Source organism: Strix aluco, chromosome 4, assembly GCF_031877795.1.
Source record: "Strix aluco isolate bStrAlu1 chromosome 4, bStrAlu1.hap1, whole genome shotgun sequence".
NCBI classification, from domain to species: domain Eukaryota; kingdom Metazoa; phylum Chordata; class Aves; order Strigiformes; family Strigidae; genus Strix; species Strix aluco.
The window spans coordinates 49917651-49927572 of NC_133934.1; the positions used below are offsets into that span (position 1 = coordinate 49917651).

At 39.3% G+C, this 9922-nt stretch overlaps 1 protein-coding gene across 4 annotated transcripts in view; it reads left to right on the forward strand.

The window, feature by feature from the left end:
* FBXW7 (F-box and WD repeat domain containing 7) overlaps nt 1-5038 on the forward strand; it is a 191129-nt gene extending 186091 nt beyond the window's left edge. For 3 of the 4 annotated variants that reach the window (XM_074823022.1, XM_074823024.1, XM_074823023.1), the window contains 2 exons: nt 1757-1967; nt 2985-5038. In XM_074823022.1, coding sequence (XP_074679123.1) covers nt 1757-1967; nt 2985-3253 — 480 coding nt within the window. In that variant the 3' untranslated portion in view covers nt 3254-5038. Of the gene's footprint in view, nt 1-1739; nt 1968-2984 lie in introns of those variants that run through there. The other variant, XM_074823026.1, reaches the window with a different exon arrangement.
* Nucleotides 5039-9922: the final 4884 nt, after the last annotated feature.

Genomic DNA, 9922 nt, shown 5'->3' on the forward strand with positions numbered 1-9922 from the left:
TAATGAAAATACTAAATGCCAGACCTCCCCTGGAATGCTTTCTGATATCTCTAATAATGTTGTGAACAAAGTTCTGAACAGGATAGATTTGCCTCCCTCTTTGTGAAAATATGACCAAGACATCTGCTGTTTCACATGGCTTTCTACTCTGTCGCAGAAAAAGTCATATTGGTTAAGATCATTTGCCCACAAATCTATGTTTGCTGCTACAAACTGCATCACTAAGGACTTACAACCAGATGGATTGTTTGTTAGTTCCTTCTGGAAATTGACATTAGGCTGACCGATCCATAATTCCCCATCTCCCATCATCATCTCCTTCAATAAAGAGAGGAATGGTATTTGCCATCTGAAACCTGTCTGTCTTCCACAGGTTCTCAAAGATGGCAGCAGATGTCTCTGAGATTGTCTTAAAACAATTTGCCTTATGTGTTATTTTTCCCTGTTCTAGCAAAAGCTTCTACTCAGTTGTCAGTTGTGGTAGTGCTGTGAGCCTACACTCAGATGGCTGCGGACTGAAGCAAATAAAAGTTAAATAGCTGGCCTCACTTGGTGCTTCCTTCCCACTGAACATAAATGAGCTTTTTTTATTTTGGCCTTCCTCTTGTTTGGTTGGTTTTTTGGTGGGGTGGTTTTTTTTTACAGAATAGTGTTTTCGCATCCTTAACAGCTCTTGCTAGTTTTATCTTGTTTTGTGTCCTGCCTTTCTGATTTTGTCCCAGTGTGCTCTTTTAAACACATCTATTGATCTAGTTTCTACTTTTTCTACAATTCCTTGTGCTTTAGCCAAGCGGGTCTTGGTAATTTACTACACTTCCTATCTTTCCTTCACACAAGGATAGTTCGTGTCTTTAAGAAAGTGCCAACTCTCCTGAACTCTTCTTCCCCTCAGAGAATAGATATATAAAAACCTCATGGGAAGGAAGTCTCACTTTATTGAAGTATTCCTCCTTGAAGCCCACTGGTTTTATTCTACTGTTCTTTTCCCTTCCTTTTTTGAGAATTCTGGACTCGTATGTCATTGTCACTATCACTCAAGTTACTTTCCACCTTTATATTCTCTACATGTTCAGTTCTCTTGGTCAAAAGTGTCTCATCTCTTAGCTGATTTCTCTACATCTTCACGTTCTACATATTTTTATTTTATATATACAATATGCCCACAAAAATCAAAGAATTTGGACATCCATGTTAGCCTGTATGCCTTTCCCTACAATGACTAGGAAGTTAAAGTTCCTTACTGCACACAATTATGGTTATAAAATGGCTCCACCCAGCATTTTTCAACTGCATTCCTTTCATTTTCGTATGGTTTGGCTTTTGTGTAGATGATTCTGGATTAATGTAGTTGCCCTTCTCCAGCTTAAAGTCCCTCTGATTTGTGAAAAGCAGGTTTGGCTTGTTAATGTCTTTATTAGGAAAACAACGCCCTCTTACTGTTGCACGCTGCAGTATAGTTGGGATTCTGTTGTGTCTAAAGGAGCTGTGTTACATTTAAAAGACCAGTGCTTCAGAGTCTTTCCCCTCGAGCCGTGTACCTCATAGCCCACGTCTACAGCAGGAAATGACGCTGACCATGAACCACCTGCTCTGATACCAAATATGGTCCACCTCTGCTTAGACTGAATTCTTACTTTGTAATGCAGTTTCCAAATATATACATTATCAAATATTGCATTTAGTGAATGAAATGCTTAATAGCCTTCTTCGCAAGATCCTAATATAATTGTTTGTAATAGATTTACCTTTCTTGTAGTTTGATGGTATCCATGTGGTGAGTGGATCTCTTGACACTTCCATCCGAGTCTGGGATGTGGAGACAGGCAACTGCATTCACACGCTAACAGGCCACCAGTCTCTCACAAGTGGAATGGAACTCAAGGACAATATACTCGTGTCTGGGAATGCCGATTCTACAGTCAAAATCTGGGACATTAAAACAGGACAATGTTTACAGACATTGCAAGGTGAGCTTAACTACCTTCATGTAAATCAAGCTGCCTGCAGTAGTCTATACTGCACATTCTATATAAAAAAAAATTACATACAAAGAAACAAGCACAGACCGCTTACAACTTAAATATTTTTCTGATGACAGCAGTATGATCTTTCTCTGAATTAGAACAACAAAATGTATTTAATCTAATCTATTCAAATCACTTGCCTGTTATGAAAGGCAGATGGTCTGGACTGATAGCAATTTGCTACGGCTATATTAGCCTAATAAGCCACAGAAATATGTAGGAAATGACATCTCAAAACAGTCAGTCAACATATTTATTTAGGGGTCACTTGGATGTTTCCAAGCCTAGTGATTAATTGGATTGGGAGACAAAGTACACTGTCTGTTGCAATAAATCAAGAGAAATGAGTGGAAGATGTTTTCTTTATTTCAGTAAGAAGAAAGGTTTTTGTTTCCGTTCTGACAGTTGCCACTCAGGCATCGTGCACGTGAAAGCATTGTTTTGTTTCTCTCCACAAAAAAGATCTTACATCACTCCCATATATCATAGGCAGCGTTACTGGCTGGAGCAGAAAATTAAATTTCCCCGTAAAGCAGACTCTGCTATTTTAACAGTATATATTTATACATTAATATATAACTGTCAATATTTACTGATAAGAGTAATCTCATAATAACACTTCAAAGGGACTTGGAGACAAATGTTTACAGTGGTCACCTCATTCTGGATGGTTAAGTTCATTTTCATGAGTGTCCAAGTGTACACTTGCCCTGTTGTTTTCATACAACAAAATGAGACCACTGTAACGAAGAAGGAAAGACTGGGGAATTTTTCAATACCTGCATTCACTTCTTGACAGCACAGCAAGGCTTCTGTTCCTTTTAATGTACAAAAATGGAGTTAACACATCTAATAGATAGAAATAGCTGTATGCAGCTAGCTAGGTGTTTATTCTATATGCAGTGCTGTCTGATGTTGCTCTCTAATTGCAAATAAAAATGTTTTGGTTTACTGTTACAGGTCCCAACAAGCATCAGAGTGCTGTGACCTGTTTACAGTTCAACAAGAACTTTGTAATTACCAGCTCAGATGATGGGACTGTAAAACTTTGGGACTTGAAAACGGGTGAATTTATCCGAAATCTAGTCACATTGGAGAGTGGGGGAAGTGGAGGCGTCGTGTGGCGGATCAGAGCTTCTAACACAAAGCTAGTGTGTGCGGTTGGGAGCCGCAACGGGACTGAGGAAACAAAGCTGCTGGTGTTGGACTTTGACGTGGATATGAAGTGAAGGGCAGAAAGATGAATTTGTCCAAACGTGTAGACGATGTTCTCCTTTCCCTCCCCCTGAAAAAAAAAGAAAAAAGAAAAAAAAGAAAAAGGAAAAAAAATCCCTTGTCCTTGGTGGTGCAGGATGTTGGCTTGGGGCAACAGATCCTAAAGACCTACAGACTACGAAGGAGAAGACAAAGATGACAAACTCTAACTGACAAGAGAGGCATTTGCTGTCTCGTCACATGAAAAGGCTACGCTTTTGACCGGGGCAGCTTTGCAAAAATACGACTTTTGAAATGAAACCAGGTGCAATTATTTCTTTACTTTCCCCCAACTGCTCCTTGAGCAATTTGGAGGTGAAAAAAATAAATTGTTACAGTTCTTGTTAACAGGTTATTTTACCACAAAGATCTTGAAAGAAGCTGCACAGGCGAGCCTGCTCGTGCACCCCTGGGCCACCCTGGGTCCCGGCAGCCCCTCCGAGCAACGTGCTGTCCCTTAGCCCTGCTCTGAGCAGGGGGTTGGACCGGACAACCTCCAGAGGTCCCTTCCAACCTCTACGAGCAGTCACTGGTCAACTTTCGAAAACTAGAGAGCATCTGCAATGAAAAAAAAAAAAAAACAAACAAAAACAAAGAGTCCATTCCTGGTGTGGAAAAGCTAAAATATTACTGTGAATTGTTTTGTACAGTTTTATCAGAGCTTTTTCTTTTTTTTCTTTTATTCCTCATTTTTTTTGCCAACCATTGCCAATGTCAATCACAGTATTAGCCTCTGTTTAATCTATTTACTGTTGCTTCCATCTACACTCTTCAACGCATAAGTTGCTCTGAGGTGGCAAGTTGTCCTGGGTTTTGAGAGTCCTCTGATGGATTTAATTCGCAATGCTGGTGCTAGAAGTAGGTCTTCAATTATGGGATTGTTGTCCCACCCCTGTACTGTATTCCCAGTGGCCAAACTTATTTATGCTGCTAAATGAAAGAAAGAAAAGCAAATTATTTTTTTTTATTTTTTTTTTCTGCTGTGACGTTTTAGTCCCAGACTGAATTCCAAATTTGCTCTAGTTTGGTTACAGAAAAAGACTTTTTGCCACTGAAACTTGAGCCAACTGTGCCTCTAAGAGGCTGAGAGTGGAAGAGTTTCAGACAATTAAGAGTGAAGTTTGCCTGCAAATAAAGAATTGAGTGTGTGTGCAAAGCTTATTTTCTTTTTTCTGGGCAAAAAATTAAAACACATTCCTTAGAACAAAGCTATTGCAGCCTGTTCTGTGGGGAAATTTTTCTTTGTGAGGGCTGTGGTGAATGGAATGAACATACATTAAAAAAAACTGACAAAATTTTTAAAAAATATTATAAAATACAAAAATGAAAATAAAGTTGCTGGTCAGTCTTAGTGTTTTACAGTATTTGAGAAAAAAAACAACTGTTACAGTTATTGCTGGGAGGAACTGACAGAGCAAAAACTTACGTTTTTGTAAAGATGTCACATGCAAACAAAATGAGAAACGAAAGAGTCAAATGGTTTGCCTCATTCTCCAAGAGCCACAACTCAAGCTGAACTGTGAAAGTGGTTTAACACTGTATCCTAGGCGATCTTTTTTCCTCCTTTTTTTTTTTTTGTTTTTGTTTTATTTATAGTCTGATTTAAAGCAATCAGATTCCAGTTGGTTAATTTTAGTTATGTAACAACCTGACATGATGGAGGAAAACAACCTTTAAAGGGATTGTGTCTATGGTTTGATTCACTTAGAAATTTTATTTTCTTATAACTTAAGTGCAATAAAATGTGTTTTTTCATGTTAGTATGTCTTTTTTTTTTTCCCCTTATTTCTTGTTGTTAATTTAACATCATATGTCATACAAAGGGTAAGGCAGGTCAGGTTGCTCAGCTTACTGGTAGATGCTAAAATATGTTGCAGGACTTTTAATGTAACCCTTCCACAAACAGGTGCACAAGTGTCCTCTCCTTCAGTTGCCGTGTGGGATTTGTCACAAGGGCTTTGACAAACATGAGGGAAAGCCATTAGCTTCCTAGTGCTAGGAACATGTCAGGATTTGACTCTGGAGGGAGTCAGCTATAAAAAGCTGTTCAAGTACGTAAAACTTCTTCCGATAGCATCTCATTACTGCATCTTAAATTGAAACTTGATGTTTATTATTTATGGATTTTAATCAATTGATTGCAGTCTGACAGCAGAGAATAAATCCATAAATACAACTAAAATCAAAGTTAGGATTGTAGGAGAGCTTGAAATAAAGCGTCTGAAGAATTAAAAAAACCCACCCCACATCATTCCAGATTAGTCCAACAGCAGTTTTATCAGTGCCCTGAAACCAAGGTAAGTCATCAGCTGTCTCAGAAACTTACCACTTGAGTGTCAGGTTTTCTCTCAGATCTCCTTGACCAAAATCATTGTTTTCTTCTGTGTACAACTCTTCTGTCTGGGCATAGCATTTACTTACAGTTTTACTTGTAGAAAACTGTCATTAAAGAAAACCAAAACACATTAGAAAATACATGGATGGAAAAGAAAAATATTTATATACTTATACATCTATGACTGTGCTATTCAAATGTAGTTCCAATCCCTACATTATGTGAAACAAACAATGCTGAAGGATCACGCTTCCATCTGGCCTCTAGAGATTAAAAAGCCATACACAATGACTGAGCTGCTACAAATTGTAAAAATCTGTTCATTGAGCTGGTGTTTAAGGGAAAAAAAATTGCAGCAAGCACTGACATATAAAAGCTATGATCGTTTCGGTATTTATATAAGAACAATTAAAGAGCTAATCCTCTCCTAAAAAGACAGTGAAGGATTGCCAGGACTTCGCATTTTTCTGCTGAGAATGCAGGCCAGGACTCTCAGCCCCCCAATGACAGAAGGTGCGTCAGTCTGGGCTGAACTACTTGTGAGAGGGGATGGAAATAGCAGGGTGAAAATACAAATATTTAATGCAGAGAACAGAGCAATAGCTTTTAAGATTATGTGATTTTCTTCCATGATTTGTAGAAATTGCAACATGTTTTCAAAGAGCAAAGGTGCTGGCCTGACGGTGCAGGAGAATGAGAGATTTCTGAGTAACGTGCTGGAGGGCAGGAATACAAAGCAGGGCAGAAGAGAGAAATGACAGAAGAGGAAAACTAACAAATCCAAATCAGTTTAAGCTGTGTTTTAAGTACACTTTGAGCAGCCAATATTACCAGGACCAAAATGTGCTTAACTAGAACTGAGAAGTTTTCCAGTTGATAGTGTAGTTCCAACACTATCTTATGTTTAAATTAATGCAGAATAACTTGAACCTGTTAAGCAAACCACATTTATACCCGCCTTCATCCCAGATTTAGATTAAAAAAACCCCAAGTATTGGCTGCAAAGTCAAGATATGATTGACTGTCTCATTAAATACAAAAATCAACACAGTACTTAAATATTACTTATTAACAAGGCTTTTCCCCTTCAATAAAACAAGTTATTTGTGTTAGCACTCTGTTTTGTGAAAAGTTGTTTAGGTTTGTAGGAGTTGATGTTGCTTATAAGACATCTGAACAACATAGTTCAATAAGCAGAAATTTGTTAATTTATTTAAGTGACAGCATTTCAAAAATGGGCCTGTAGTAAACATGTCATGTGTAAGAAACTGCTCAAGCAGTTTTTCTTTACAGTCTCCTTATTATCCCCTTTATGTTGATGCACTCACCGTAACAGAGTGCACTTATTATGAAGTCTTCAGTTTGGCAGCACATGCTCCAACTAAGACTGTTTAGGAAACATCTTCATTTCATGTAATTAGATTTTGATTTTAAGGTGGGTAGAGTGGGGTTTTTTAAAATAAAAACATTTCAGAATACTAGTGTAAGACTATAACTGCTTTATGCTCTCAATACACAGGCACTTCTTTAGTGGCTTAGTCATCGAGGGCTTTGTCAAAATATCTGCAGCTATCCTAGAGAGATAATTGCACTAGTGTTTCTGGCATCTTACCCTCTTGTTTTAATGGCGATTCCCTTTTTTTTTTTTTGTTCTAGCCCCAGAAGGAGCTTCCTCATTTTCTCCTGTATCTGAAGCCACATCAACAACATTAGAAGATTTTTTTAATAGGTATTATTCTTAGTGGATTTTGATTTTAGCTAACAATGTCAGAACTAGTATTGCCACTTCCTCCAAGAGCCTGTTCCTATGGTCTCAATTTACTTATTCAGGATATAAGACCAGACATTTAACAGCTGCGGCTACACCAATTTGTAGTTCGGATCAGCAGCTCTCCCAACAGAGCACAGCGCTGCCTTGGAGCCCAGTTAACAGGACCTTGTGGGGTGTAACTAGATCTGGAGCAGCCCTCCAGAAGCACACCCCAGGCACTCGAGCCACTAGTGGAACATGGGGGACCAAACCAGAGCTAGTCCAACACCTCAAAAATACATTCATGTGGACATCAGGTCCTCAGGACCAGCAGACTGGCGCTCTAGCTCTGCTCCTGCTGCACAGCACTAATTGCCAGTGCAGGCATAACCTGCAACAAACCCTCTCCCACAGCACCCCTGGCTCCTGATCGTAATCAGCAACCAGCTCCTATCCAAACAGCAGCAAAACAGAATCTGCCTGATACTACAGATTTTGCCAGAGAAAAAAATTTTGGATGCCTTCAACTCTCTTTCATCATGCTTATGGAGAGGTTCTTCTGATCAGCTCATGGAATCCAGTTTAAAAGAAATACAAATCGCTCACTATCAAGTCTGGCCAAAATTTTCGACCAGCAAGTCAACAGCTGAATCATTCAGAAAAAGAAATCATTAAACTCTGTAATTAGATAGGCAAAAGAAACAAATTATAACAACAAAAAAAGAAAAACCTGCCAGTAATTACTTGAGTCACTGACCAAACAGCTGTTAATTACTTAAATGGTAATACCCAAACACACTGACCACTGAATCTTTAATAAAAGTGGGAATATTACTTGCTTTCCATCTCCTGCCATTTTATCTATAACCTTGATCTGTGACATTGTGCAAAGATCACATTCTGTGTGATGATGTTTAGTATTTTATGATGATATATGATGTTGATGATTATACATGAAGTATATGATCTATATGATATACACCTAGTTTTTCAAACTTCATCTAAAAATGACATATACAATTTTTCAAACACCTCTTCAAGCATCAGTGCAGGTTTATAAATACAACAGATATTTTAACATAAAAGCTGTTCCAGATCCATTTTGAGATAGATAGCCTGACAAACTAGGTGTCACCCAAAAGTCGGCAGCCAGCACAGGCTCTTGCTCCCTGTTCAGCTTGCCAAATGGCCCAGCAGCTGTAGCGGTACTTCAGAGAAAAGAAATGGTGCATTGTGCTACCACGAGTACACGCTGCCGAGGGGAAATGCTGCAGCACTCTGTGTGACTGCAGTTGCCTAAGAACCAATGGCTTTATGCCCATGTGTACTGCATTGCTCTAGCCCAGATGGGACATAAGAGTCCTATAAAATCATCACTAAGCTAGGACAGAATCTCCCCACCAACTAGAGATGGCAGAAATCATTAATCACAGATGGTGGAAATCATTAATCACAGAGGCTGCTACTCAAGAGCTTGGTGGCACAGAGGAATCCAGCAGTGTTTTTAAATTACACGCTATACAGGACAACTGAGACATGACCAAAGGCATCCTCCAGCTCTCCTTTGTCCTCACCTCTGCCTTGCTTAGGTCCAACTTCAAGTACCTGATCCCTACTTACAAGATGATTTTGTCCAACCCTACACGGTAGCAATAGTTTTGGTGAAGGGCAAGCTGAGCTATTTGTCTCTGCATCTCTGTGCTACTGGAATCTACACTGTGCTTTTTGACACTTTCTTCACGGGGACAGCACAACCTCGAGTCTAACACTGAATGCTCCAAGGTAGTACATTAAGATGAGAAGACATCGTTCAGTGCAGAGCAAGAGACTTATCAGTGTTGCTAAAATTATTTCCGCCCTGAGTCTAGACTGAAAATAATATTCTAGTCCTGGTGCAATTAGATAAGTTTCAAGTTGATTTCAATTCCTTAGTTTTTCAGACATGAAGCTTTTAATGCCACAAGCCTCATCTGGCCAGAGTTTCTTCATGCCTGCAAAACAGGCACATCCTAAGAAGCTTCACAGTTTAAGCAGGATCATGAATCTTGCCGCCTGGAAGCTGGGAGAGGTCATGGTCTATAGAAACAAAAAAACATGGAAGGTCTATGTGAGCTGGATCAGAAATGACCTATGAAATTCAGAGAAAGGCAGATGCAATGAATTTGGGTCTTTTTCTGTCCAAGAGATCATAATTGTAAGCCCATCCTACAACAGCTAGTGTGGGGTATTTCATTATCCTCATCAACAAAGCACAGGAGGAAGCTTGCTTTATGAAACCTTTAGTCCTGTAATTGAGGATACATCCAACCACATTAGCTCTAACTTGCAGGAACTTCTCTTCCCCAGGGCAGGTTGTTTAACCGGAAGGTGAATGAAATGCCCCCAGACCTCCTCCTTCCGTCTGGCTCCTCACGTCAGCCGGCCAGATGTCCGAGATGCAGGTTTCACAGGGTGCTTACAGTGTGCTATTCAAGAGTGCTTTGTTCTTTTAATTTAAAACAGGAAACGTGCAATGTAGAAGATCCAAAAACTTCAAAGGCAGTTTCCATTGCCAAAGGA